Source organism: Kickxella alabastrina, assembly GCF_025024165.1.
Source record: "Kickxella alabastrina strain RSA 675 chromosome Unknown BX661scaffold_23, whole genome shotgun sequence".
In the NCBI taxonomy this organism is placed as follows: Eukaryota; Fungi; Kickxellomycota; class Kickxellomycetes; order Kickxellales; family Kickxellaceae; genus Kickxella; species Kickxella alabastrina.
Window position 1 is genome coordinate 277732 of NW_026251494.1, and position 27095 is coordinate 304826.

Below are 27095 nucleotides of genomic sequence, written 5' to 3' on the forward strand. Positions count from 1 at the left end.
TTTCCTATTAACCTACGCATCATTCCCTTCTTTTCCGCCTCGTCGGTCGTGTCTGTCGTCCGCATTCAATTTTTTTATTATGTCTGTCAATGTGCAACCTGCCCCAAAAGATCAACGAACAAGAAGTCCAGGCCCATTCATTCAATTACTTTAAAGAAAAAATGGGTGGGGGGAACACAATTAGCGCTAAAAAATGCGGTATTAAATTTCGGACTTTTTGGAGATTGTTGACGCCGCGCTCTGGCCCTTCTTATATTATTTTCTGCAGACCCTCGGTCTTTGGGCCAGGCGTTCATCCACGCATCTCAAATAAAAAACTGATAAAAGGAAAAGCGGCAAGGGGGGTGTAAAATTGTGAAAAGTGGGCGGATTGTCAGAATTAAAGCCCTATTTGGGCCTTTTTTGGTCCATACAGAGATCGATGAGGCGAATTTCAGTAATCGTCTACCATATCGTATCAAAAAGAAGGGGGGAGGAGTTGACAAGCTGCGATGGCCTGTTCTGACAACGTCTCCTAAATACTCTGTTTAGTCGAATAAGGGAGGAGGTATCCTGTGGGTGACGTGTAGTAGTGGACATTGTGGATTTGGTGTTTGCTAGGTTTGGCTTTTTCCTGCGGTTATCCGAAACCGCAAAATATTGCGAGATTATAATCACCGTCATTGTCACTGAAACCGGGTTAGGACACAGATCTGGCAGAGTGCATCTAGGGCTGTTAATTATCAGGCACACTCTAGAACCGGATACTTAAGGTGACGTTCTGGTTGAATTGGCTATTTCTCACTCTTAGCACCCTTCCCCAACTGTCTAGCATTTTTCAGCTGTGGCTTTTGATCCAGGTGAGGCGTGGGCCTGTTCTTTCCTCATTTAGATGTTGATCGAAAAAAATTATCTAATTTTGTGCATCCACCCTCCGATGCTGTAATACAAGGCCCAAGGACCAGTAATGTGCTTTTTGTCTTGTCAAGCAAGCTCCAGATCACGCGCAATTAAAGCCAAAGAAATAATGTGAGGTTAAAATCTCCATAGCCCAAGCACAAGATTTCACACTGATGACGTTATGTATTTTCTCTTGTTTTTTGCCAAGGTTTTTAGACCTGCCTTCCTTTTGCATTGCTTCTTTTTTCTTCTTTTTTAAATTTTGTTGCTATTATTATTATTAGCGCTCTTTGTTCTCCGTATTTGTATCAACCTCTACTTACAAGATATACAAACACTCACGCACACACGAAACAAGCACTTTGCCTGACATGGAATACATTCAACAGAAACTGAAACAGCAGCACCATCATACAGCGGTGCCAGAATACTACTGGGGCGAGGCGTAAGTCAAACAGCACACACTGCCTGCGCATTATATGGCACCCAAAATATGTATTGTATTGTGGATTTGTTCTTTAGTACTAAAGCTCTGGGTTTTGGATCCTTTATTTTGTAGAACATCGACTATCGACTGGTGTGAGGCAAGTTTAATTTCCAGCTTGTCAGCTGAACGCAACAAATAAACTGATTTACAGACCAAATAACACACACACATGTATTGATTTATGCTTGTTGGTTGTAGGAAAACTATGTGCTATGCAAATACATCGCCGAGTTTTGGAACACAGTGACTAATCTTGTGTTTATGGCGCTAGCAGCGTACGGAATATGGAAAGTGCGGTCGACAAAGCAGGAAAATCGATTCGTTTTCTGCTACATTGGAATGCTAATTGTTGGCATTGGCTCGTAAGTGTTTATGATCACATTGTCCAAACTGTTCAAACTCTAAGCAGGGTGATTTATTTTTGCAACTACATACATGCCAATTTTCTTACATTTAAGATGTATTGTATATTTATGTTGATTATATAGGTGGCTGTTCCACATGACACTCCAATACCAGTGGCAGCTTGCCGACGAACTCCCAAGTAAGTGAATATAACCGTACTTTTTGATGTTTAACTTTTATACAAAGCACTCAAAATGTATTGGAATTTGCATTCGCACCCAGTACGCACAGAACTTTTAATTAATAATTCATGTTTTTCCGAATCTACTATTGTTCCACCTTGTCTCTTGTCGACTTTTTTTGTTGCGTAGTGGTGTACTGCACATGTATTTGCATCTATTGCGCTCTGCGCGCTGACGTCAAGACTGGATCAGGCGTCTTTGTCACGCTGGCACTCTTCGCCTACTCGGCAATTGTCACTTTGGTTTACCTCCAAATTCGCGAGCCAGTGTTCCACCAGATAGCATACGGCCTGGAGGTGTTCCTTGTCCTCATCCGCAGCATGATGCACCAGATTGAGATCAAAAAGACCAACCAGCGGGCGTACAAGGAGATGCAGAATTTGTTCTGGCTCGGCGTCGGAGCCTTTGGCGTGTCATTCGCATTGTGGAATGTCGACAACATATTCTGCCCCCAGCTGCGTGCCATGAGAAACGTACTGCCCGGTGTGTTGGCCCCGCTTCTCCAGCTGCATGCATATTGGCACATTGGCACTGCTCTGGGGTGCTACGTCAGTATTGTTTACCAGCAGTACTTGCGCCTGGTCATGCTCAACAAGATCGACAATTATCGCTTGCGCAGGCTAGTGCTCGCCGTCCGTATATCGAATTGATCAAAAAAACTGAAAAGACCGAATGACTTTGCGCTTTAAATAATTAAATAGCTAAAGTTGTTATGGTTGTGTCGCAGCCCAATAAAACAATGTAACTTTTGTTATGCTGAGAGAATATTATACATTTAGAGAAAAAAGAGAAAAAAGGTAGGAAAAATAAGATATTGTGAGTGTTGAGAGTGTGGTAAAAAAGGAAAAATAATAGGGGTGAAAAGAAGAGTCAGGCCGACCAAGAAGAAAATGCAAGAAGGAAGTAGAAATACCTCCAGGACAAGTTAGAAAATAATCAAGCACTGTTTCTGTTGCCACCAGTATTGCCGTCATTATTTTCGTCGTCGCATTCAGCCTTTGTTTTTGGATCCTACTGCTGACTCACTCTATCTGTGTTTCTTCCTCGTACACCAAGTTATTCTGCCCTCGTCCCGGACACAGCGTCGTCCTGTACACGTTGAGTAGAGAAGAAGCGAAGAAAATAATGACAAGCTTGGGGGAAACGGCTGGCTGGCTATTTGTCTGTCTGTCTGTCTGTTTGGGCGGTCAAATAAAATGAAAAAGCGAGCAGTAAACTTAATTTAGGCGGATTTTATTCCCATCATTTCTACAAGCACCTGCGCTGCCTACAAGATAAAAAACAAAATAAAAATCCCAAGAGTTATTAGAAAATATAAAGGTTTTGTTTATATGGAATCCAAAGTAAAATAAAAAGTATGTGTATCCGAGTTCAAAAATAATAAAGCAAAATTAAAAAAATTCACATACAACAATAAGACATTTAAAATAAAATAAAAACCACAGGCAGGATTGGGGGATTTACACACAAACATAAAAAAATTAAGGAACATCCAAAGAAAAAAAAGATAAAACGTACCTCCATCATTTGTACTTGCTGATGCTTTGACAAATTATACTTCAAGCAAGCTTCCCAAGCATCATGGTGTTCCCACAGATGTTTGTGCAAACAACTGCGATGCTTATATCGTTTGCCACATACACTGCAGGTGCAAGATGTGCGGTTACTTGGGCTTGAACTAGACCGACCACCTGGACTCTGTGACCCTGGTTCGGGCGATGCACTTGAGTAGGGTCCTATGCTGTCGCGGCTATCCCGGCGTCTGTGAAGAAGTGGACTACGGGCCACCTGATGGTGTTGGTGCTGCTGATGTTGGTGCTGGAGCTGGTTGTGATGATGGTGCTGGTGAACTATATAGCCGAGCATGATTGTAAAAAAAAAGTTCAAGGAATAAGGTGTGTGTTTGTTGAGTGAGTGGTGAGTGCGTATGAAAGTGAAGAGCAAAAGAAAAAGAAAATAATAATAATAATTGGATAAATTGGATAATAATAATAATAATAACAAAGCCAAGAGAAGAGAAAAAGAAATGCGTAGGCAAAAGAAACAAAGAAAAATCTGTAGCTGCAGCATTCAGTCTTTTTTTAGGACGTCAGCTAGAATAGCAAAAAAAAGTATAGCGGCAGTTTTCTTATTTTTTTGATTTACACACAAAATAAAAATAAAAAATGTAAAAAAAGGAATTCCTTTTGTTCCAAAAAGAGCAGAATGAATTACATGATGTAAAAGAACATCGGTCATTTCTTTTATTATTATTATTATTATTATTATTTTTTTTTTGCTTGGATGTTCGATTACAAGAACAAAAAAAATAATTTTTTTAATAATTTTAATAATGGCAAGAAAAAATTATCCTTTCTCTCACACTCACTACCTCTCTCCCCACTTTTTTTTCGTCATTGAGATGATTAATGCCACACACACGCACACACATACAACTGGAGAGAGAGAGGGAAAATGTATAGCGGCTTTTGGAAACTACTATCTCCAGCAGACAAAAAAAGTAGTAAGGCAAGAAGAAAAAAACAGCCAAAAGAAAGAAATAATATGTACAAGCCCAAACAGCATGCATGGAGGAGGGAGAGGCCATTTTAAAAAAGAGAAAAAAAGGCAAGTGGAACCGAGTCCGAAAGAGTGAAAAAATATTGCACGGTGGTTATTAAAACACACCAACTCCAACAAGGAAGAGAGAGGGAGGAATAACAACAAGCGTATGTGCGTTTTTCCCTATAGTTTAAAATTCGCTCTTCCTTATGTTTAAAATTCATTCGAGACAAAATCCCAGGTAATCTCAATTCATGCTAAGCAAAAATATAAACTTACTCTTGGGCACGACGCTTGACTGCATATTTTTATAAAATCGAACTGGGGTGGTCAACTTTAATGCTTAACGAGTGAAATGAGTGAATGAGTCTGAGTGTTTATGTGTTTTATGTGCGCCGTTTTAAAAATGAGTGTTTGCTGTAAAATAATAAAAAATGTTAAGGTGTAGAATAAAAAAATGTTTTGGATGACTGCGTTTAATCTTTTTTTTCTGGCTCGCAGATTCCCTCTATTTTATTTTTTTTCTCCGTTGCCTTTTTGTGCAGTACGGCGGCGGCGCCTGCATGATTAAAATAAATTTTCGACTGAATGAACAATTCAATGATGATGAAAAATAAAAAAATAGAAAACACATTCATACAAGCCTGCTTCTGTTTTGCTGCCATTAATTTGATTCCAAAAAACCCAAAAAAAGTGCCCACGACAAAAATAAAAACCAAGGTGTTGTTGTTGTTGTTGTTGTTGCCGTGTCGTGGTTGGCTGAACGCAGAAATGTCCAAATACAAGCCAAATAAAAAACATGCACATACATATAGACAGACAGACAGCCAAGCTGACAAGCAACAGCACCTGAAGGCAGGCAGCTCAAAAATAAAGTTAGCGATTCAAGGCAGCCCACATGACCAGCCAAACTAAATAATAATCGCAATACCTTTTTATATTTGGGCACGGACGAAAAAGAAAAAAGACCGGATTTTTATTTTGCCCGTCCCAAATGCAACATTACGTGCGGATCCACAGAGCTAAAAACGAAAAATAAAAATAAAGAGCACACATTTTTATAGTATTTATCGGGTTGCAAATCCCCCCTCATTGGGGTTTTATTCTTTATTCTTTTTTTGCTGAATAAGGCAGAAATTCTCAAGTCTCAGATTTAATGCGAGCAAAAGAATTACCAGATTAGTAGCGTGCTGATCTCGCCACTCAAAATTATGTATGTGAATTCCAAAACCTCAAACCCTTTCGTTTTATTTTTTTTAAAATTCGAATTTCGTTCTCACTTTTTTTTGTTTCATTCTTTTTTATTTCTCTTTTGGTATTTCAATCACCTTCACTGCCCTTTTTCTTTTGTACAATGTTTACGCAGCAGGTCGAGCTGTGCAGGCGAATTGTGCTCGAGCACTACGGTCCCATCGTCGAGGTACGTTCCATTCAAGTTTTATGTTTGCTCTTTGCACCAAGGTCAACACGTAAGAAAAAAAAAAGAACCCATTTCATTCCATTTCACCGACATAACGAAGAAAACCCCCCAGTTCAACACACATAATTCTATTGCTGTATTTAGACCGTTGCCGCTTTGCTGATCCACGAGGGTCGGCTTCCCCTGGGCCTGATTCTGCGCAAAACAAAGCTGACCGCGCTCAACGTGCGCCAATCACTAGCGGTGCTTATCCAACATGGCATTGCAACACACGCCGAAGCCAAAGAAGGCGCACGCACCAGCATCTTCTACGCAGTCAACATCAAGGCCATTCTGCGCCTCCAGCGGGCCGGACTATACCTCGCACTAGTCGAAGAGCGCATGGGCAAAGATGGCCTAGCAGCATTCCGCACAATCATGGCGAACGGAGTAATGAGCATCGGCAGCGTGCGCGACATATTGGGTATTAAGAAAACGGGCAAGTCGGCGGCCAAAATCAAGTTTGACAATGTTGTGGCCAAACTTGTGCGCGAGAGGTTTATCACGGCGGTGACACCAAAGGATACAGTGACAAAGGTCGATAGGGTGATGCAGGAGGAGGCGAAAATGGTGGATGCCATGGATATTCCGCCAACAGCTAAGCAGCTGATGGAGATCCGCCGGACGATCAAGGAGCGCGACGACGTGGAGTACTTTAGCAGCTCTGTTGTCGGAATCAAGCGTGCGGCTCCCCTGGACACTTACGGCGATCGCCCATCGAAGATGCACGTGCAGATTGGGCTCGATGGCCTCCCCATAGGCATCGCTGGCGATACCAGCACTGCTGGCGCGGAGGAGGACACGGTCGACGATAAGCAGTGTTTCCGCGCGTACTATGATCGACTGGATGTTCTGCTGCGCAACCAGCAGATTGTCAACTTCTTTACGGAAAAGTACAACGTCGGTGCTGGCGCCGTAGTCAAGGCTATTCTGCGCGTCAGTGAGCCGCACACGCGCACATGCCGGGAAAAAATCTCCGACGTCGTGTCCGCCAATCAGGTCATCCAGAACATCGCCGCGGATGCGCCGCTAGGGGATTCAGTCGATACGGGCAGCGACATGTTCTACGAGAAACTCGGCTCGGCCAATGCCAGCTCAGGCAAAGCCCAACCAGCGAGCTCTCGCAGACCAAGCGCAACGAAATAGCATTTGCGCTCCTAGAGGTTCTGCACGCGGACAGCTCAGGGATTGTAGTGAAGGTCGAGGAGCGCGGCGCGGGCCAGTATCGGGTGAATTTCGAGCGCGCCTCGGCCACGTTGCGCGACCAGGTGCTGGATGATTTGGTGCAGGAGAAGTTCGGCGCCCTGCATGCCCGCTTGATCCGCGTATTGCGCGACAACAGAAGCTCGACGAGAAGGTTGTTTCGCAGGCGACAATGCTGCCCATTGCCATGTGTCGCGAGCGGCTGAATGACTTGGCGTCTCTAATCTGATCGACACCCTGGAGATCCCGCGCTCGGCTGACCGCAACCCATCGCGCATGTTCTATCTGTGGTTTGTCAACCCTGATAAGCAGGTGCGCGCGCCATGCGCTTTATCTTCCAGGGCATGACCAATTTGTCTTTGCGCACAGAGCATGAACTTGCCATTCGCGAGCCGCTGATTACTAAAACCAAGCGCAAGGACATTATTGCCGACCCATCCCTGCTGACCGACTATGAGCGCAAGGAGCTTGCAAAGCTGGAGGACATTAAGCAGAAGCTCAAGGTTGCCAAGCTTCGTCTCGACAGCATGCTGCTGATCGTCCACGACATCAATCCAAAGTCGGCCGACCTCCAGCTGCTGCAATAATACAATAATGCAATGAAAATTGGTGCCCGGTCCATTCTCACTATGCCTTTTTCCGAAATACATGCAAGTGGTAGTTTTGTATAAAAATGTTTTAAAAAATCTTCATTTGAATAAAGCAAACAAAAAAAGCGGCACCAAAAAAAATAGAGCAAGGTGCGTCTAGTTGGCTCTTCTCATTTTAAAAAGGTATCCGCATGGTTCTTGTATTTCTAATGCTGCTTGGTCTGCTCAACTGCCAAGTTTGGAATCAATGGCGATGCGGGCAAGGACCTGTATTTGCTGTCGCTGTCGCCAGGAGGTCTGACGATGGGAATAGCCTTGCTTAAGGGCTTTTCAATTTTAAATGTCGACGAGGACAAAGACTCTGCAGGCGAGGCTGCTGCTGCTGCTGCCGCTGCCGCCGTCGCAACTGCCACTGGTGTGCTGGGGGTGTCGTTGTTGTTTTCGGCTGTCGATGACAGCCGGCGCTGGCGGTTCTGCTGCAAAACCTTGAGCTGCGTCTGTCGCTGGATCTGCCGCTCGTCCTGTTGGTGCATCTGCTGACGAGCAACAAAGTTCTGCGACATCTCGGGGCCGCGCGGGTGCCTGTAGGGGACGACCGCCGAGTCCTGGTACAGGCGGCTCGGGTACCCACCATAGTTGCCGCTGGCCCTACCTGGGGCATCGTTGGCGCGTGGGAATGCCTGCTGCTGCTGCTGCAAGCCAATATCCTGCTGGATAGGCTGGTGCTGCTGCTGCACAGGCTGTTGTTGCTGTTGCTGCATAGAATGCTGCTGGAAGTGCGCCGACACACCCTGCGAGTGCGTGTAACTGCGCACACGGGACAATTCATTCTGATATCCCTGCTGCGACGACTGGAAGGAGCCCATACGCTGCTGCTGGTGCGACGCTAATGGCGAGTTGAATCCATTCATATTCATCGTATCCGGATAAAGCATAGACGACGGCCTCGAGCGTCCAGTCGCTCCATACCGCTGAGTACCAGCATGACTGCCAATACCGCCATTGCTCAACCCAGCAGGATTGGGACTAGCAACCGAGCGGCGTCTGGCCTCGGTACCCTCCAGGAGAGTGGCAAGCCCCTTGTATATGCGGACACAGCGGCCCTCCTCGTTGGTCTTGGTTTCGTGGTTAAGGCCAAATCTCTCGGCGATCAGCATGACCAGCTGGCGATGCTTGGTGCTCAGCACAGCGGGAATTCAAGCTCAGTCATTGACTTGTTGTGTCTAAACTGGCTGACCACATCGTAAATAATCCGTGTTTCTGCGTCGTCCAAGTCGATCATAGCGCTAGCATCGTCATCAAATGCTACATAGCTTTGTCTTTGTTGTTGTTGTTGGTTGTTGCTGGCTGCTGCTGCTGGTAGTTCTGATTCAAGTGATCAGGCATGGACATGGAGCTCGGAAGAACCATCATTGATCGTGGGCGCTCAGGAGCATCGCTGTTCTGGTTGCGACGCGGGCGAGGAATAGGTTGCTCAAACTGATATTGCTGCTGCTGGATTTGTTGTTGTTGGTACTGCTGCTGGTGTTGCTGTGTTGGTACTGATTCTGGCCAAAGGACATTGCCGAGGATCCACCAAAGATATCCTGCTGCTGCTGCTGTTGAATTTGCATATCACCCATGGACTGGTGGTTTAAGTTCGACGAGTTCATCATGGCAATAGTGTTGGGATGAGGCGGAGGGACCGTGCCCGGAAGCGTTTCTTGTACTCGACCTTGAGCGGACGCCCGAGCAGTGAAACGCCGTTGAGCCCAATGATGACACGCGCCGCCTCCTCGGGCGTGCGGAAGTTTCCAAAGGCCAAACCGCGGAACACGCCGTTATCAAAGTGGTAGTTGAAGGCGTAGGGCATGGCAGTGACAGATCGGCCATGGTCTGCAACAGGTCCTCGCGCTTGATCGTAAAAGTGATGTTCTTCACAACAATCGCATTGGGGATGGCATCGTCGGGCATGTTGGCCATCAGTGCATACTCGGCGCCAGTGAGTCTAGTCACCGGCGGCTGCAGCTGGTTCGCGGGCAAGGCATTCTGTGGCGTCAGTGCTGCCTGGAGCTGGTCCTACATGATTGTATAAAAAAGAACGAGCACCAAAAAAATGAATGGCAATTTTACAAAGGTACGGTGAATCGTAGCAGTTAGCAAACATATTTAAATAGATAACAAAACACACCACCGTCCAGCTATGACAAAAGCGTGCTTGATTGGATTTGCAAATGGGTGCGCGCGCACAAAGGGCGCATAAAGCAAACAATAACAAAGCGAAATAGAAAACAGCGAGCACAAAACGAGCAGAGCAGCCAGTCAGATGCCCACTTCTGCCCCCTTCAATCAACCAAAGTGGCTTGCACTTTCTAGGTCAAACAAATAAGGCAAGCGATGCAGTGATGCAGTGATGCAGTGATGCAGCAAGCAAGCAGCCAGAATCGTTAGAAGGTGGATCGTGCATCGCCAGCTTCTATTGTTATTGCTGTTTGGAAAAATCACAAAATCAGGGTCTGGTTATTTTAACACTTACCGGAACCATGATGCTGTTGCGCTGGCGTCCGCTGGAAACCCTGCCGCGGCCCAGCGAGTTGTAGCTGCCGCCACGCCAATCGAGGCATTATATCCAGGCGGGGCGCCATACATGCTCTGCACGGCACGGCGAGCGCGGTTCTTGCCGAGAGCGTCGCTGTCAATCCTCGCCTGATCGGAGGAAAATGCCAGCGTGCCAGGGCTATTGTTATACCCGCCGTTAACAGGCGACGCACTGTGCGCAGAGCCGGGGCTCAAAACCCCATCCTTGTTGGTTGGTTGGCTTGCATGTCGCTGTGGTGTACTGGAGACGCAGCCGAGAGAGTCGACGCGAGCGACGGCGAGGTTGCCCCGGTGTTCCTCATGTCGCTGATGCTAGTGCGCTCCAGTCTTTTCATGGTTTCTTCGAGTGCCTTGGACATTATTCGGGGGTTTCTCTTGTTCTGAGTCGTTGTAGTCGTCGTAGTTGTTGTCGTTTATTTTTTATTTTTTGCAAGGCGAGCAAGCGTTAGGACAAAAAAGGTTGCCAAACAAAATATCTTTTATACGTAAGGCAGTAGCTAGCTAGAGTACAGGTCAGTAAGAGTAAAATAGAAAAGTAGAAAATAAGAAAGTAGAAAAAATAAAAACGTTAGATGTCAGAATGGAGAAATGCTGTGCGTGTGAAAAATAAAGAAGAGAAAAGAGAAAGAGGAATAGTGGGTGTGCGCTTCTCCCTGTTCTTAACACAAGCTGTCTTTAAAATCAAACGAAGAGCCGAAATTGCGGACAGTCAAATTCAAATGATGAGCAAAGTGGGCGGGGCGGGCGGGGCGAGCGAGTTGAGTGTGAAAATGCGCGAAAAAAGTGCGGCGAAATAACAGAAGGCCGGGTGCTCTTTCAATTCGCTACTCTACTGCCCAGCAGTCGCTCCTCTCCCCCCGCCACTTATGAACAAAAAGGACCTTCGCCAAACAAACAAACACAAAAAACAAAAAAACTCTTACCTGTTGTGAAATGAAAGTGCAAAATAAGCAGGTTTTTAATTGCTCAAACAGCTGTTTCTATTGACGATGTGTTTCGTCGAGGACGCCAGCGTTTCAAATCAAAAAAGATATATAATGATGGTTGGCAAGAAAAGAAGAGAAGAGCGTGGCCGTAAAGATAAAGGTTCTTCCCTGACTCAACAGACACAAGAAAAAACGAATCGGAACAGCTCAGGGTACTCTGATGAAGATTGGAAGAACTATGTAAGAAAATGACAATAGTGAGGCTTGTTCGTGAAATTATTGCTTAAATGAAAAATGTTATTAGGAATGATTTCGTGAATATTCGGAAAATCAAAGACGGAGACGGAAGTGGGAGGGAGAGAGAAAAGGAGATGCAGAGTTGGCCACTACTTATGCGGAATGGCGAGCAAGCCAATGCGCGACTGACTGTCTAAAGAGCTCGCCCGGCCGACCAAACATAGCCGGCTGCGTGAACGTGTGCGGCGGCGGCGGCGGTGGTGGTGGTGACGCAGAGAGTGCGCTTTGCAGTCGGCGTTTGCATGACGCGCATTGCAAGCCATGTTTGGCCCGACCCAAGCAATCTGTTCGCCTCAAAAAATAGACTCTGGATCATCTTGGGACAATGCACGAGCCGTTTGCTCGAAAAATATAACCTGCGACAAAAACAAAAATAATCAGCCAATTTTCTTTTACAAACTCGATCTGCTGGTGATGGCGATGGTCCTAGTGCAGGCACTGCATCTACACCTGCATCGAGCAAACCAAAGAAAAGAACGAGACTATAAATATCTAAAGAATGCAATAATCTGCTGCTAAACGCTCACGAGGATCTGACTTGTTCGCTATCTTATTTCTACCTCTGGCGAAAGGTGTTAACGCACCTGCCTTTTAACGACATCTAAAGGTAAGTGCGTAAACCAAAATTCCCAAGGTCGCCCCCCCGCAGGTTTGGGGATTTATTACAGTGCAGTCAAAAAGTTTAAGGAGCGCTTTCGTTTGTTTGTGCTTTTTACATCAGCGTCACCAGAAAGCAAGCTCGACTTTCTTTTTTGTATTTTTTGTATTTTTATATTGACGTCTACTGCCACAATCTTGCTATTCACCTCTTTCCTTTCCTTTCCTTTCCTTTCCTTTAAATTCACGACCACGACCACGACCACGCGTACGCAAGCAAACATACAAATAAAGAAATTCTGCCCTATCACTAATTCGCACAATGGCTACCCGCAGCCGCACCTTTCTCTTTATACAGTACCGCAACTCATTCGGCCACTTGCAACGGCGGAACCGCACGAGAACTGCCGACGACACAGGCCAAACAGCAGCAAGCGGCATGCGGCCGAGGAGGAGGGGCTAATTGAGCAAACAAACGACGATGGCGAAATGGTAATTGAGCTAGCGCATTTGCCCCCGCGGTGGGTGGATTTGGTCGACGACTTTAATGAGCAAATGGACGACATATCGCGCAAGATCAAGCGGCTAGAAGCTATGCACAAAAACACCTGCTGCCGGGTTTGATGACCGGTCCAGCGAGGAGCGCGAGATAAATATGCTGACGCACGACATAACGGCGCAATTCCAGTCATGCGGAGGCCTGGTGCGGAGTATCGGCCAATACCAGGCGTTTGGCCAGGAGCAGGTGGTGGGCAAAAACATTCAGTCGTCGCTGGCGCTCAGGCTGCAGGAGCTGTCGTCGGCATTCCGAACTTCCCAGTCAACGTACTTGCACAAGATGTCGTTGCACAAGGACGTCAATACGGATGTCTTTGCGCTGGACGTTGAGCACGAACGCTCGGTGTCGCGCAGGTTCGATATGACGCTGACTGACGAGCAGCTACAGATGGTCGAGACCAATGAAGCGGCTATTGTTGAGCGCGAGGGAGAGATTGCACAGATTCACGAGTCCATAGTTGAGCTGGCTGCGATCTTTGGTCAGATGCAGGGCATGGTCATAGACCAGGGAACGATGCTGGACCGCATCGATTATAACGTCGAAACCACAGTTGTTAATGTTGCTGCTGCTGCCGAGGAGCTTGTGCAGGCCGACAGGCATCACAAGGGCGCAGTGGCTAACAAGTGCATCGTTGCGCTGGCCGTCGTAGTTATAGTATTGGTTGTTATTCTGCTAATAAAGTGGTTGTAGAGGTCCCATCCAGAAGTCAAAAGGCGGCGATCTGCTGGTCTTGCTTAATGAAATGAAATGACGCTATTAAAATTCGTACTATTGGCCCTACTCCGATATAATATTAAAATGGCTATCAGTGTGTTTTCGAAATGAAGGATTTGCTTGCACATGCCATCTTGCGAGCGCACCAGTCTATATCGATATGCATAGAAGAGTGATGTAAATGGCCCGGTTTTCTATTTTTCTGCTCAAAATATCAGCCCGTTATCACTGTATAGAGTGAGAGTGGTGTGTGGGTATTTGACTCTGCGCCCAACTCATACACATTCCCACACATTTTCACTTCATCCTTTATCTTTCCCTGCCCTGCCCTGTCTGCTCTCAACACCCCTTCCAAAACTTACTTTTAATACTCCAATAGCAATTACACACGCCGGCTTTTAATTAAACAAAAAATGCCATCGGAAGAGTTCTCCTTTACTGACCATTCGCACCGTCGGTTCAACCCGCTGAACGATTCATGGGTGCTCTGCTCGCCACACAGGGCCAAGCGCCCCTGGCTCGGTCAAGTTGAAGAGGCCTCGACCGAGCAGCGTCCCGAATACGACCCCCAATGCTTCCTATGCCCGGGCAACACGCGCGCCACCGGGGCCCAAAACCCCAACTACCCTTCAACCTACGTATTCCCGAACGACTACGCCGCCGTCCACAAGTCCCAGCCAGACTGCCCCGAATCCGCCCTGGCACAGGTCGCCGGCGCAAACGCATCAGACGAGCTATTCCGCGTTGAGTCGACGCGCGGTCAGTGCTCGGTTGTGTGCTTTTCGCCGCGCCACGATCTCACACTTCCCGAGCTCAGCCTCGATGAGATCTGCGAGGTTGTGCGCACATGGCAGTCCATATACACGGAGCTGTCCAAGGATCCAGGCGTCGGATACGTGCAGTTGTTTGAAAATAAGGGCGCTATGATGGGATGCTCGAACCCGCATCCGCATGGCCAGATCTGGGCCCTTTCTGACATTCCGAGCGAGCCCAAGAAGGAAATGGAGTCGCTCAAAAAGTTCAACAAGAAGCACGCCAGCAATACTGGCCCGCGTGCTTGCCTTCTGTGCAGCTATACCAAGGCTGAGGAGGCGAACGCTGCTGCGGGTGAGTCCACTAACCGAGTTGTTTTACAGAACGACTCATTCATGGGTATTGTTCCGTTCTGGGCTGTCTGGCCCTTCGAGACCATGATTGTCGCCAAGTCCCACCTCTCCAATATCAATGAGCTTGACGCGCTGCAATCAGGCATTTGGCGGAGATCATGCAGGGGCTTACTTGCCGCTACGATAACATGTTCCAATGCAGCTTCCCGTACTCGATGGGTATTCACCAGTCGCCGACAGCGAACCATCCTGATGCTGACGGTTGCCATCTTCACTTGCACTTTTACCCGCCGCTGCTTCGCAATGCCACCGTGCGCAAGTTTCTGGTTGGATTTGAGATGATGGCGGAGCCCCAGCGCGACCTGACTGCCGAGCAGGCTGCCTCGCGCCTGCGCGCACTGAGCCCGATCCACTACAAGCAAAACACGGCCACCATGGCAGATGACCAAGTAAATGTCCTTTAATTTCTCCATCGCGTCTAATACTATTGCCAACTGGCTCAAAGCATGAAATACGTGTGTTTGTATTTATACGAGAAATGAGAAGAAAAACCAAAGAAGTACAAGTCAGTACAAAAGATAAAAAGAAATAAAACATGTGAGAAAAAAGGAAATAGAAAAAACAAATGACTCTGCGGCAAAGTGTCCACTACTCGACAAGACACTAGCCTTCAGGGGCCAAGTCCAATACAGGTGAGATTATGAAAATTATAGCAGCAAGCTCCCTTCATAGCGCTGCTCGCTCAGAAAAGTTGCACATTTTTTAGTGTCGCCTTGTCATCCTCTTTTCGCAAGAGAAGGAAAAGAATGGTAAGTGCGGAGCAGATAGAGGGCCCGATGCTGTGCACAGGGTGGTCCACTTTCGAGCAATCAGCGAGCGCCGTAGTACGATGTCGTCTGCAGCTTGGCTCCGGGCGGCCCAGAGACAGAGGCTGGCCCAGTAGACGCTGATGGTGCTGAAAGCGGCGCTGACCCGGACGAAGCGATCGCCGAGAAATCGTAGACACTGTTGCCCGATGGCATCATGGGGGCCGGGCTGTGGTACATTTGCTGCTGCTGTGCTGATGTTGCCCTGCACCGTCCATGCCTGCCATGTTGTAGTAGTACATGCCGCCTCCGGGCTGGTGGTGAGGGTGGTGAGGGTGGTGTGTCTGCTGGTAAGCGCCTCCGCTGTTGCTGCCAGGGCCAGGTGCACTGGTCATATACATGCGCGGGTGGCCCACCTGCGACTTTCCGCCTGCGCCAGTCGCGTTGCCATTCTGAGGGCTGGTCACATGACCAGGCGCATAGTCTGCCGCCACTGCCGTTGCAGATATCGGCCCGTTAATGCTGCTGTTGCCGGCAAGCTGCGGATACAGCGGCATCGACGCGTTTGCTGCCGTCGAGTGCGAGCCGTGCGAAGGTCCCAGGATCGGCGACGCGTGGCGGCTACATGCGGCGCTGGGCACGGCAGAGACAAAGCCGTCGCGCTGCAGCTTGATAAAGATGCGCTTTCCGTATGGCGTGTGGCGAATATGCGGCAGCAGCGGCAAAATGGCCTCGATGATCTCCAGGCGCTGGGTCGTCTGATCGGCAAAGTCCAGGGCCGTCTGCACGACATAGTTTCCGTACGAGTCGCGCATCAGCATATCCAGCTTCTCGCGCTGCAGCATTGGCGCCACCATCATCTTGCGCGTAGCCGGGCTGGCTATGCGGATGCACTTCTCCATGACGTTGGACGAGAACTTTTGCACGGACAGCCCGCAGATGTGATCGACAAACCTCCTGATCAGGGGCTCCGAGTAGTCCATGATTCCCAGATCCAGGACGTACTGCACGACGTAGTTGCCAAATGGATCTTGCACCAGCGTCAGCGCCTTATCCACAATAACTTTGACCAGCTGCGCCTTCTGGCTGTCAGTAGCGTAGTCAATGCAGCGCTGGAAAACGCAGCAGCCGTGTCGGTGCGTGGCCACTTCGATGCAGCTCTCGGCGACCGAGTCAAAGATAAACTGGTTGTGCTTGCTCGACAGCCGGCTCAGGCACTTCTGAATGACGTGGTTGCCGTTGATGTCACGGATAAGCATGACCACGCTGTTGCGCAGAGCGCCAATGATTGTGTTAATGTGGCCCTGGCTTGAAACTGAGTCAATGATCTTCTGCACCGCGCGCGTTCCGTGCACGTTGACCGAGATGGCCACCAGGTCGGGTGCAAGGGCCGTCATCGCCTGCTTGCGCTGCGGTTCTGTGCAGTGCTCGAGCAGCTTCTGGCACAGATAGTTGCCAAAGGGATTGGTCATCAGCTCCGACAGATGCGGTGACGCCTCCTTGAATATCAGGTCGATCTGGTCCTTCTGCCCCGCTTCAAGCGTCTTCTGCAGGAAGCGACAGCCCTGGTGGTCCTTGCACATGCCGAAGATCGAGCCTTGGAGTTCCTCGAGCGACACGTTGGCAAACTTGCTGGCATCAGCTTCAGACCAGCGACCGTGGCTATCGTTGCCGCTGGCATTGGCATTGCCGCCGTTGCCATGTTTCTGTTGATGAGTACCTCCAGATGCTGCATTGGGTTGAGCCGATGACGCTTGCGCAGCAGATTTGGCCGCTGCGGATACCGCTGAGGGGCCAGGTTTCGCCGAGTGGCCTGTTTGCTGGTTTTGGAGCTGGGCGTGGCGCTGGGGCTGCATCTTCTGCTGGTGCTGGCTCTGCTTCTGATGCTGGGCCGGAGGGTGCATGTGCAGGTGCGAGTGTTGTAGAGGAGCTGGCGGTACGCCAAGGTGGCTGGGCTGATGGCCCATGCCGTACATCCCTGCAATTGGCGGCCCTGGTATCGGCCCGTACGAGCCCTGCATACCATAGCTGTCGCACATCGGGCCGGATTGACCAGGCGCCGACGGATTCACTACAAAAGACCGGGTGCGCCCAATGCCTATGCCCGCTGCATTGTTCGCATACGGGTAGTTCGGGGCACCCGGGTAGTGGCGGTTGGCAGCCAAATCATAGGCCGGATCGCCAGCACCCGCGGGATAGCCCTGCTGGGTGTGGGCGCTGTACAGCTGCGCCTGCATGTCGTATCTGGGCGCGCCACCAGAATTTGTGTACGCAGGGCCGCCATGTGCTTGCCCCACTGGATGCGACATCTCACCGACAGACCGCATCACCTGGTACTGCTTCGTGTTAAGAACCGGCGTACTGGCGTTGCGAATGAGACTGGCCGCGCGGCCATGGTCGTACAGCCGCGAATCGCCGATGGACTCGTCGGCTAGCGCGTCAGTATTGGCCACCTTATGCTGGGCCAAACCGCCAAGCACAGAGCCGCCGATGGCATCCATGCGCGGATCATTATAGAGCCCTGCCGAGGCGAGATCGGTGCTGCTGCTGATGCTAGCAAGCTTTGACACTGGGTTGCGCACAATCAGACCGCTCCCATTGGTGGATGCTCCAATTGAATCGACTGCGGTTGGTTTTGGACGCATAGTTAGCATGTCGTCGTCCAGCAGACCCTGCGGCAGCTTGGGGCTGGTACCAAGGGCTGCAGCGTTGCCAGAGTCGCTGCGGAATGCGCCAGAGCTGTTGCGCGCGGCAATCGAGTGGCCGTCAAACCCAGCCAAGTGGTTCGACCTGCTTGCAATCAGATTGGCCGACGGGTGCGTCGAGCTGTCATTGATGGAAAAGCCCTCGAGCTCCTGCCACAGGTTCTGGAACTCGCGCGAGTTGCGGCGAGAGACAGGCAGTGACTTGATGTAAAAGTCGTTAAATTTTGGCTGCGCGCCATCGTTGGGGGAAGTCTGCTGCGACTTCATCGTGTCAAGAATGCCAGAGCCCATGTCCAAGAAATTATGCCCGACTCCGGTTGCGCCGTTCGCCACAGCGTTGCTGCTGGCGTCCTTGTCGCTGTTGCGACTGAGGCCTGTAGACTGCAGGCCGCCCTCGCCAAGCACGCTGTTAAACCGCGACTGCGAGACGGAAGGCGTACGGCTGCCGCGAGGACCTGCTATGGGCAGCTGAGACTGGCTGGCAGCCCCGTATGCCGAGCCATTAAATAGGCTGTGCGGGGATCCCATGATGGGACCAGTGGGTGCATGCCAATGGGCGGCGTGGCGGAAGAGTGCGGCGTGCCGCCGCCATTTGAAGCCTCGCCAATGCGGCCGAGACGGGAGGAAGGAAGGCCATTAGCGGGGTTCTCTCCGCCAAACGGCTCACCGCCAATCTCGAATATCGAAGTGTGCCTGAGTTGGTGGCCGCCATTTAACTGCTGTGAGGCAGCTGCGGCCGCGGTGTTGATAAATGCAGCGCTAGGGTTGGTAGTAGTGACTGCAGCAGCAACATTCAAAGCAACGTTGCCGCTACGCCGCCGCTGACACCGGTCACCACAGCCGTGGCCATCGCCTGGTTTGTAGTAGTTGCCGTAGTGGTGGGGGAGGCTGACGATGATGAAGCGCCCGAGGACGGAGACAACAGGGACGCAGAAGCAGAGTTTCCAAATCCAATCTTGTTGCTCGATGTGATACGGGGGCCAGAATCAGGGTTGGTGCTGCTGGCGTGGGACTATTTGAAGTAAACAAGTAAACGATTGTAGAGACAAAGAAAATAAAATAAAGCATTTAGTACGTTGATGCCCAACAATCGCTAAGGCCAATGGCAATACACCAGTGCACGCTTGTGCAGGTGCCAAAAATAAAAATTGGTGCAGTCACTTGGATGCACTTAGTCTCGTTCGAGCTTGGGTTATATATTTTTTTGCTCGGCTGTAATCTCCACACATGTACCGAATATCGCCGGCTGTGTCACCATCTGCTCGCCTCTACCTCCCCCACTTCAAACTTATTTTACAAAAACAGAGCAGAATAACTTTGCGGGAGGCATGGGAAACCGACCAATGAAACCGATATATGAGATGAGGTGATCTACGATAGCACCATATCTAATAAGGCATTATTACATTTACAAGCTTTGTTGTGTGGAGAGCAGCAGCTAAAAAAATCAACTTCTCGCCAGGCAAAGCAAAAATATGAAAAAAAAATAAACGAGGCAGGATAATACAAGGATTGTCGATAGGCGTAACTGGTTTTGAATGAAACATTTTGGGTCTACCGTAGTAACAAAACAAATACCAGTCACTCCGACCAAGAAAAGATGAAAAGAACAAGTCAATGCAGTAGACAGCAGAGCAACATAGCAAAGTTGTTGAATAAAAATTACCTTCGAATCGGCGGCTGCCAGAGCTATAGCGCTGCCAAATGGGTCAAATGGCTTTGTAGGACCCGACATCATTTGAAGGGATGGTTGCCGAAAAGCGTGGTTCGAGCTGGTCAAAGATGGCAAAAAAAGCTTATTACCTTTCCTCTGACTGCAGTTTAAAATTCGAGTAAGCGTTACAAGAGTGAGCTTTCCTGGAGCATGCGACTACCCCAAAACGGGTCGTAAAAAGTACAAGTTGGAGCAACAATAGAGCGAATAAAGGGCGTCCCAGTCCTTGTGTTTCGTAGCGAGCGAGCGCGCTGTATTGAATTATGGATGTGACAAGTATGAATGGGCAAAGAAGAAAATAATGTAAAAAAGAAGGCGTGCAAATAAATAAATAAGAAAAAAGTGAACAATAATAATAATTAGCTCCAAATTGGGTAAAATTGGAAAAGAAAAGAGAAAAAACAGTCTTTAATTTTGCTCAGCTGGTATTGGGTGTGGGTGACAAGGAAAAATATCGTCGGGTGGTAAAGGCTTTTGTTATAGCGGCCGTTTGTACACAGATGGAAAAAACAAGGCAAGAGGTCTCTGGCCAGGTGGGGGGAGACTGGGCTGGCTGCCTATGCTCTCTTTGCAAGAAAATTTTTTTTTACAAAACCCAAAAATAAAAGACGTCAAAAGGAGACTTTTCGGAGTGACAAAATAAATAAAAGTTGGGGGACGACTCGAGAAGAAGCGCCAGTTGTGTTATACAATAAGAAATAGTAAATTCGAGATTGAGACTAAACCAAAGAAAGAAAAAAAGAGAAGAGCTTTTGAAAACTTTTATGCTCAATGCTCTCTGTAGATGCTGTCTGATGTCTGCACGCATATCCACATATCCAAGGCTGTGTCAACTTTAAATGCGATCTGATTTCAGACAACTGGCCATAGATAAAAAAGATGCGGGCCAGTCGGACAGGCATACCGCTTAATCCGAGAGAAAAAATCTCGCTGTAAAATTTTTTGTCTTTCTTTGGCTGCCACCACGGCTGCTTATTTCGCTGGGAAAAAGGTGATTAACTAATCCACTGATTGAAATCAACTTGATTCAGTTATTTTGGCTGCAGCAGCAGATCTACACAGGGGATAGGGTTGGGGTGAAACTATGATTTTGAATTTTAAGCAGTGTGATCGTAAATATCTCAATAAATCTACTATAAGGGAAGCTAAAGCTTCACTTTAACCAATTAGGATGTGCATCGTTGCAGATTCTGATTGCTTACAGATCAGGTGCGCTCAATCTCGCGTGTCTTAGCCTTGAGCAGCTCCTCAATCTTGCCGATGTACTTGTCCGTTGCTGCCTGGATGTCCTTCTCCCAGACCTTGATCTCATCCTTGGGCATGCTGTTCTTGGAGTCGCTCTTGAGCCGCTTCATCGCATCCTGGCGGTGCTTGCGCACATGGACACGGGTGTGCTCGGCTGTAGCGCCCAAGCCCTTGAGTAGCCTCTCGCGCGACTCCTTGGTCGGCTTAGGAACCGGGACAATGACAGCATTCTTCTCGATGCGCGGGTTCAGCCCGAGCCCGGCGCTACGAATTGATGTGTCTATGGCCTTCTGCTCATCCTCGTTGTTGGGGATGACGATGAGGTTATGGGCGTCCTTGACTGCAATCATGGCCAAATCGGAGAGAACCGCCGAGCCGCCTTTTAGGAGGACTTTGACATGGTCGAGCATGGCTGGGCTAGCACGACCCGCCCTCACAGCCTGCAGCTCGGTGGCAAAGCGGTCTATACTGAGCTGCATCTGCTCTGCCATCTTGTCCAGGTCCAGTGTCATCTCAACGGGCCCGCATCCTCTGCGTCCTCCTCTTCAGCGTGCTTCTTGCCGCCAGCGGATCCCGCCTTCTTGCCGCCCTTCTTTTTCGATGCGAAGAACCGGCACTGGTTTTGTTTTGGCCCAGCACAAAAGCAGCAGCTTTTGCGTGACCTGCCGCCAACACCACCGGTCTGGGCGCCGCCTTTGCCAAGGATAGCAGCAGGGTGCGAGAGACAACAGAGTTGTAAGAGAAGGAAATGCGTAGCAATGCGCGAGAATTCATGGCTGCTGTGAGAACATCAATTAAAACAGTTGATAAAAATAAAAGCAAAAAACACGAAGGCGTGGTCGGCAAAATCTCTCTTTTTGCCCACTTTAACTCAATCACGCATTTCATGGATCAGGGGAGAGGGGCGCACGCGGCAACACCAAAGCTGCCGTTTAAACAATTTGCAGCAGTCAAAAGCCAAGCTGCAAAACCTGCTTCGAAACCTGGCCTTATTAAGACGACTTTAAATTTCGCCTTCTCCTAAAAACAGATTGAAATATCTATAATTTTATTTTTATTACTACTTTACATTAGGATAACACAAAGAATACAGGAAATTTCAGATTCCAGCCCAACAAACGCATTCTCTTTCACGATCAACGTATAAATACTATTTACATTTGGCAAGATGGACAACAACGCCTCATCCCATCCAAGTTCGCACTTCAATTCCTTCAATCCCACAGAGCATCTGGGCAGAAGGCGCGGCGACCAGCTCGGAAGCGCGTCTCAATCGCCCGGGCCAGCTCAGAGCAGCGAGAGGGAAGCCACGCGCCGCAATTCCAACTTTAGCAGCCCATCGCCGTCGACAAACATTAGCACGCACTCGGGCGTTGGCTCCACGCCGCAGATGCCCACCAATGATGTTGGATTAAGCCTTTTGCAGACTCTGTTGAAACCTCAGCCCCCGCATTCACAGGCGTATTCGACATCACAGTCACCCATGCTGGTCTCTGACCTCGAGAGGTCGTTCGGCCACACCCCAGGCTCTGGCTCGTCGGCAGTACCAGCGGCGTCAGGACAACCAGAGGCGTCGAGACAAGCCAACCCCATGGAGCAGATTCGGCGCATGATGTCTGCACAGGGCGGCAGTGCCAGCGGTAGCGCGAATGCCAGTGGTAATGAGGCGCCGGCAAATGAGATTCTGTATTTCAAGCAACAGCAACAGCAACAGGTCAAGCCCGTCGGAAGCCCTTGTCCCAAGTCGGCAGCAGGCACGCCGTTGCAGACCAAGTCGCGCGCTCCGTCCGCATACTCGTCGCCGCGCCTGGGAGCCACCACCAGAGTTGGCAATGCTATTGCCATCTCGAAGATCTCGTCGATTGCCACCACCATAAACGGGGACGGAAATGACAGCGTTGCTAGCACTGGCAGCATCCCCAAGAAGAGCAAGCCATCATACCTGAATATTGATGCCAAGAAGGTGAAGCTCAAGGCCAGGCTTGAAGCCATCCCCATTTCTCTTCTCCAGCAGCCGACGCGCTTCAGGCCCGGCCGCCTGATATCGGTCAGCCGTGATTATATCTGCTATGCCGTGAGAAGCAAGGAGGGTGGGCGCATCCGCGTGATTCATCAGCTCCATGGCCAACTGGCAAAGATGCAGGGTCATACCGACTCCATTATCGACATGGCGTTCCACCCTTGCTCGAAGGAGCCAGGCATGCCGCAAATCCTCGCGTCGCTGGGCAAGGACAACCGCCTGATGTCTGGCTGGTTGGCCCTGTTGACATGGAGGCGACCTCGGCTGAGGGCGCAATCGCCTATGAGCCTGTAATTGACATTGACAGCAACGACGATGCCCGGTACACAAGCCTGGCCTGGGCAACCAGATTGTCGACGGCATGATGGAGCTGTGCATAGGCACGGACAAGGGCTTTATGGTCGTTCGGGCGCCCGTCCCCTTGACCCAGGACCCTCTTCTGAGTTCCTCAGCCAGGGGATTGGATTTGTGCCCGTGTCCACCGATAGCGCAGTCACTGCGATCGAGCGCGCTGGCCTGAACTGGGTCATCGCTGCCACCGCCAACACATCCATCTGCATCTACGAGCTCAGCAAGCAGAGCGACACAAGCAACAGCTCGTGCAAGTTGCTGTGTGAGGTTGCCAACTGCGACCAGCCCGTGGACACGCTGATCTATGTTCCCCCAGCCTCGAAGGCCGATGGCGCAGGCCACATAATTGTGGCTACTCGATGAACATGAATATGCAGCTGTGGTGGCTGGGAGCAAGCCCGGGTCAGCCATGCTACTGCAGTACGTGTCATTTGTCGGTGTTTCCCCCAAGACAGCAGCGCCGTTTGCCAAGATGTCGTGGGCGAGCAGGGCCGCTGCCTGACGATTGCCGCCAGCCACAATCCGTCGGCGATCTATGTGCTTCGTGCCAACTTGAGCGGCGCAGACATGCGCCTGAGCTACCCACACGGGTATCTTTGGGCGAGGAACAACCCGTATTGAGCCTTGTTCAGCAGTTGAGCCACCTGTTTCTGGCGAGGCCTTGGAGCCCACGCTGAGCATATACAGCGTTCACTCGCGTCTGGTCCAACAGCTCCAGATTTCCAATATCAAGGCTGTCGAGCACGAGCAGCTGTCGATCCCTCGGTTGTGTATGCCGAACACACGCCCGCTCTGCGTCCGTAGTTCCGGAGGCCAGGCTACTCGCGAAGCCAGCTACCAGCGCCTGCCATCTCAGCAGGCGCAAGACACGCGCCCCGTCGCGGTTTCAACTGTCACCCAGGCAGGACCAGCTCCACCGGCTGCAGCGCTGGCGCCAGTACCGGCTCTATCTTTGGCACCGGCGCCGGGATCTGCACAACCCGCACACCCTGCGCAGCTTGCAAAGCCCCGCATCAGCAGCAGATCAACGCGAGCGCTGCTGCTGCCGAGCTGCAGGCCGCGCTATCAGCATCGCTGTCGTCCCAAATCCAAACGCAGATATCCGCAGCGTTTGCCGACCTGCAGGCGAAAAATGACTTGCGCCAAGCAAATCTCAGTCTGAGTGCCGAGTCGGAGGCCAAGCTGGTTGAGCGCATCAGCACGCAGGTTGAGGGTCGCGTCATTCAGGGTATGGCTGCTGTCATGGAGCAGACACTGATTCCCGCTTACAGCCGTGCCACGGCTGCGATGTTGAGCAGATGCAGTCGACATTTGAGGCTGGACTGCGCGAGTGGTGGATGCGCTTTGCCCAGATAATGCCCCCGCCGCCGCCTCCAATTGCCACGCCGCTGTCGCATATGGCGATGATGCCGCAGCCGCAGCCGCAGCCGCAGCCACAGAACGTGCCTCAGAGTCTGAATAACATGCTAAATGAGGCCCAGCAGCAACAACTGCAGCAGCAGCAATTTGGATCGCATCATTCTCACGCGCACAACGCCCCTGCGAATATGCCCATGCCACACCTGGCTTCCGACATGACTTACCCAGCGACGACGGTACCCGGTTCAACCCACCTGGAGGCCATTATGAGCTTGCTGAACATGCAGCCTGGCAGCTTCCAGCCGCCCCAGCAGCAACAGCAACAACACCAGCATCAGCAGCAACAACATCAGCATCAGCAGCAACAACATCAGCAGCAACGCCACCAGCAACAACAGCCCCTGATGGACTCAGCGATTGCAGCCCTTGGCCAAAAGACCACCGCGCCCAACAACAGCGACAATTCCCAGGGTTTCAGATAAGCCGCCAAAATGATCAATTTTCAATGCTATATTTCCAATATAACAATATCTTTAAATTTTCTCAATTTTGGTACTCAAACCAAATAATACAATAAGTAAAAAAGGTATTGCTCTGGATCTGAGCTCACATAAAGTATGCCGAGTCTGCAAGTCTCTCGTGAATTTTGATGATGCGGGTGACCATGTTTGGATCGGCGGGAGCTGCCGCGCGAGTGGTTGCCGCGCTGTAGTAGCCACTGGACGCGACCTCCTCAAAACCAATGCCAAAGTCAACCAAGTGGCAGCGCGCGCGGTCGGCAACACGGTGAGCATAGTAGACAGGAGGCACAATGGATACTGAGCGCGTGCAGATGGAGTAGGTGTAGCACAGGTGGTACGTGAGCTGCTGGATCTGATCGGCCGTAAAACTGGCACCATTGTGCAGCACATAGTAGTGGGTCGGGCGCGAGGTGCCCTGGATGGCGCCATGCGCAAACAAATAAAGTCAAACATAGTCGGGATAGTGATTGAGCAGTCGACAGCAGTGCCAGGAGCACAGTTCCCAGTACGATCACCATCGCGGCCCAGCGGGAAGAAGCGCGTGTTGTGCCGCTTCAGCACAGCTACAAAGGTGATTTCTGGCGTGTAGCCGGCCTCAAGGGATGCGCAGGCACGCTGGATTTCAAGAAGCTCGCGGTCTCTGACCTGGTTGAACTGTGTCTCACTGACGCCGTCACGGTAAAAAATAATGTGCTGAGGTTTGGTGCGCGTGCCCTTGTAAAACAGCTTTAAGTGGCGGACGACAGTCTCCCTAAGCAGATTGACCAGCTCCTGGCGCGATGGCAGCTGGATCAGAGTGGCAGCGTAGCGCAGGCCCATGAAATCTGTCGAACCAACAACCGCCGCAATAGAAGGCTTGGCCTGCTCTCCAGGCGCCGGATGGGTCACATCACACCCCATGAACAGCGTCGGCTTGCGGTGCAGTATATTCTGTAGATCAGCCGCAGGCAGGCCCTGGTTGGTGCCGCCCATCTTGACGTTGATCTTGAGGCACAGGTTGGCACAGTACTGCGGGTTGGGGCGCTGCATGTGCTTGGCCTGCATGCACTGGGTGTGGATGCCAAGCGTGGTGTAGGCACAGTTCTTGACAGTCTGGTACACTTGCGTGTTGGTGGTTGGAAGCACGACAAGCAGAAGCTGCGGCAGCTGCTGCGGCGGCAGCTTAATGCTTTTGACAATGTTTCTCATCTCACCGGCAATGTCGGAATTTGGGTTTCCGTACATAATGACAGGCCGCGCCTCCTGTACCTGGTAGCCAGTCCGGTTGCAGATGTCAACCAGCGTGGTAACAAAGGTCTGCACCATATTCACGGGTACCATGTTGCGGTTGGCAAGGATCAAGACGCCCCAGTATTTCAGCGGCGTGCCGCCGGTCAGTACAGACTTGTCGCGCATGTTCCACGCGCCGCCGACAGGCGTCACCTGCGGAGGGCGCGATGCTTCGCCATACGTGAGCGTGGGCGCAGGCAACACGCGCGACTCGACGCGCGACAGTACGTTGGGCATTGCGAGGCCAAACGACTTAACCACTGGCGAGTTGCCAAGGTCAAGTTTGCCCAAGACTTGAGCAATCTGATCCATGTTGTTGCTCGGGCGCTGACACGCAAATGTCACCATGTCAGCAGTCTGCTTTTCGTTGAGCTTGCCGCGGTAGCGCTGGTTGTCAGCAATCTCGCACAGCTCGATGGGGAACACAGAATTCTTGCGGCCAACCAGCCCGGGCAAAAATGGGTAGCGCAGCATAATGTTGTACCGTTTGCTGTAGTACTTGGAAATTGTGATATTCTCCAAAACCCCAGGATTATTGGGATCCTCCCAGTCAAACGACTCCTGGTCCAAGGGCTGTCTCGTC

General features: G+C 50.4%; 11 protein-coding genes across 11 annotated transcripts; 5 read left to right on the top strand and 6 right to left on the bottom strand.

Moving 5' to 3' along the window:
- The first annotated feature begins 1016 nt into the window (after window positions 1-1016).
- BX661DRAFT_186962 (ceramidase) lies at window positions 1017-2706 on the top strand. The gene is made up of 5 exons (XM_051537126.1): window positions 1017-1324; window positions 1439-1463; window positions 1565-1728; window positions 1855-1910; window positions 2083-2706. The coding sequence occupies exons 1-5, from the start codon at window positions 1251-1253 to the stop codon at window positions 2601-2603; spliced, it is 840 nt and encodes a 279-aa protein (XP_051389605.1). The 5' UTR covers window positions 1017-1250; the 3' UTR covers window positions 2604-2706.
- A 392-nt stretch (window positions 2707-3098) lies between these two features.
- Window positions 3099-5067, bottom strand: BX661DRAFT_186969 (uncharacterized protein). Its single transcript, XM_051537127.1, has 3 exons — window positions 4774-5067; window positions 3472-3803; window positions 3099-3220 (listed from the first exon to the last, which is right to left on the bottom strand). Exons 1-3 carry the CDS (start codon window positions 4796-4798, stop codon window positions 3176-3178), a joined length of 402 nt encoding a protein of 133 aa, XP_051389606.1. The 5' UTR covers window positions 4799-5067; the 3' UTR covers window positions 3099-3175.
- Window positions 5068-5773: 706 nt separating this feature from the next.
- Window positions 5774-7821, top strand: BX661DRAFT_186972 (RNA polymerase III subunit RPC82 helix-turn-helix domain-containing protein). The gene is given in 6 exon segments (XM_051537128.1): window positions 5774-5914; window positions 6059-7014; window positions 7059-7278; window positions 7296-7310; window positions 7400-7468; window positions 7498-7821. 6 exon segments carry the CDS (start codon window positions 5849-5851, stop codon window positions 7741-7743), a joined length of 1572 nt encoding a protein of 523 aa, XP_051389607.1. The 5' UTR covers window positions 5774-5848; the 3' UTR covers window positions 7744-7821.
- A 131-nt stretch (window positions 7822-7952) lies between these two features.
- Window positions 7953-8903, bottom strand: BX661DRAFT_172903 (uncharacterized protein; the record flags this gene model as incomplete). The annotated part of the gene is made up of 1 exon (XM_051533818.1): window positions 7953-8903. The coding sequence occupies one exon, from the start codon at window positions 8901-8903 to the stop codon at window positions 7953-7955; it is 951 nt and encodes a 316-aa protein (XP_051389608.1).
- A 252-nt stretch (window positions 8904-9155) lies between these two features.
- BX661DRAFT_172904 (uncharacterized protein) lies at window positions 9156-10270 on the bottom strand (the record flags this gene model as incomplete). The annotated part of the gene is made up of 3 exons (XM_051533819.1): window positions 9156-9371; window positions 9461-9733; window positions 10262-10270. The coding sequence occupies 3 exons, from the start codon at window positions 10268-10270 to the stop codon at window positions 9156-9158; spliced, it is 498 nt and encodes a 165-aa protein (XP_051389609.1).
- A 2195-nt stretch (window positions 10271-12465) lies between these two features.
- Window positions 12466-13392, top strand: BX661DRAFT_200259 (t-SNARE; the record flags this gene model as incomplete). Its single annotated transcript, XM_051538390.1, has 3 exons — window positions 12466-12500; window positions 12563-12761; window positions 12793-13392. 3 exons carry the CDS (start codon window positions 12466-12468, stop codon window positions 13390-13392), a joined length of 834 nt encoding a protein of 277 aa, XP_051389610.1.
- A 263-nt stretch (window positions 13393-13655) lies between these two features.
- On the top strand, window positions 13656-15104 carry BX661DRAFT_186979 (uncharacterized protein; the record flags this gene model as incomplete). The annotated part of the gene is made up of 3 exons (XM_051537129.1): window positions 13656-14620; window positions 14665-14971; window positions 15093-15104. The coding sequence occupies exons 1-3, from the start codon at window positions 13830-13832 to the stop codon at window positions 15102-15104; spliced, it is 1110 nt and encodes a 369-aa protein (XP_051389611.1). The 5' UTR covers window positions 13656-13829.
- An 886-nt stretch (window positions 15105-15990) lies between these two features.
- On the bottom strand, window positions 15991-16968 carry BX661DRAFT_129121 (armadillo-type protein; the record flags this gene model as incomplete). Its single annotated transcript, XM_051532526.1, has 1 exon — window positions 15991-16968. A coding segment is annotated over one exon (978 nt), but the record flags the coding sequence as incomplete, so codon positions are not given.
- Window positions 16969-20947: 3979 nt separating this feature from the next.
- BX661DRAFT_186985 (ribosome recycling factor domain-containing protein) lies at window positions 20948-21818 on the bottom strand. Its single transcript, XM_051537130.1, has 2 exons — window positions 21610-21818; window positions 20948-21521 (listed from the first exon to the last, which is right to left on the bottom strand). Exons 1-2 carry the CDS (start codon window positions 21764-21766, stop codon window positions 20953-20955), a joined length of 726 nt encoding a protein of 241 aa, XP_051389613.1. The 5' UTR covers window positions 21767-21818; the 3' UTR covers window positions 20948-20952.
- A 342-nt stretch (window positions 21819-22160) lies between these two features.
- BX661DRAFT_200263 (uncharacterized protein) lies at window positions 22161-25204 on the top strand (the record flags this gene model as incomplete). The annotated part of the gene is made up of 10 exons (XM_051538391.1): window positions 22161-23164; window positions 23191-23302; window positions 23344-23427; window positions 23457-23711; window positions 23761-23840; window positions 23879-23977; window positions 24042-24133; window positions 24168-24255; window positions 24290-24602; window positions 24635-25204. 10 exons carry the CDS (start codon window positions 22161-22163, stop codon window positions 25202-25204), a joined length of 2697 nt encoding a protein of 898 aa, XP_051389614.1.
- Window positions 25205-25328: 124 nt separating this feature from the next.
- BX661DRAFT_200264 (ribonuclease H-like domain-containing protein) lies at window positions 25329-27085 on the bottom strand (the record flags this gene model as incomplete). The annotated part of the gene is made up of 2 exons (XM_051538392.1): window positions 25329-25658; window positions 25724-27085. Coding segments are annotated over 2 exons (1692 nt in total), but the record flags the coding sequence as incomplete, so codon positions are not given.
- Window positions 27086-27095: the final 10 nt, after the last annotated feature.

Coding starts and splice junctions, on each gene's coding strand:
- BX661DRAFT_186972 (XM_051537128.1), top strand. CDS start 5,849: ATGTTTACGCAGCAGGTCGAGCTGTGCAGGCGAATTGTGCTCGAGCAC. Junction 7,015..7,058: donor GTCGATACGGGCAGCGACAT/GTTCTACGAGAA, acceptor GCTCAGGCAAAG/CCCAACCAGCGAGCTCTCGC. Junction 7,469..7,497: donor TTGTCAACCCTGATAAGCAG/GTGCGCGCGCCA, acceptor TTTATCTTCCAG/GGCATGACCAATTTGTCTTT.
- BX661DRAFT_186962 (XM_051537126.1), top strand. CDS start 1,251: ATGGAATACATTCAACAGAAACTGAAACAGCAGCACCATCATACAGCG. Junction 1,325..1,438: donor GAATACTACTGGGGCGAGGC/GTAAGTCAAACA, acceptor TTTATTTTGTAG/AACATCGACTATCGACTGGT. Junction 1,729..1,854: donor CTAATTGTTGGCATTGGCTC/GTAAGTGTTTAT, acceptor TTGATTATATAG/GTGGCTGTTCCACATGACAC.
- BX661DRAFT_186969 (XM_051537127.1), bottom strand. CDS start 4,798: ATGCAGTCAAGCGTCGTGCCCAAGA. Junction 3,804..4,773: donor GTCAAGCGTCGTGCCCAAGA/GTAAGTTTATAT, acceptor TCGGCTATATAG/TTCACCAGCACCATCATCAC. Junction 3,221..3,471: donor AGCAAGTACAAATGATGGAG/GTACGTTTTATC, acceptor TTTATCTTGTAG/GCAGCGCAGGTGCTTGTAGA.
- BX661DRAFT_186985 (XM_051537130.1), bottom strand. CDS start 21,766: ATGAATTCTCGCGCATTGCTACGCATTTCCTTCTCTTACAACTCTGTT. Junction 21,522..21,609: donor GCTGGGCCAAAACAAAACCA/GTGCCGGTTCTT, acceptor GAGGACGCAGAG/GATGCGGGCCCGTTGAGATG.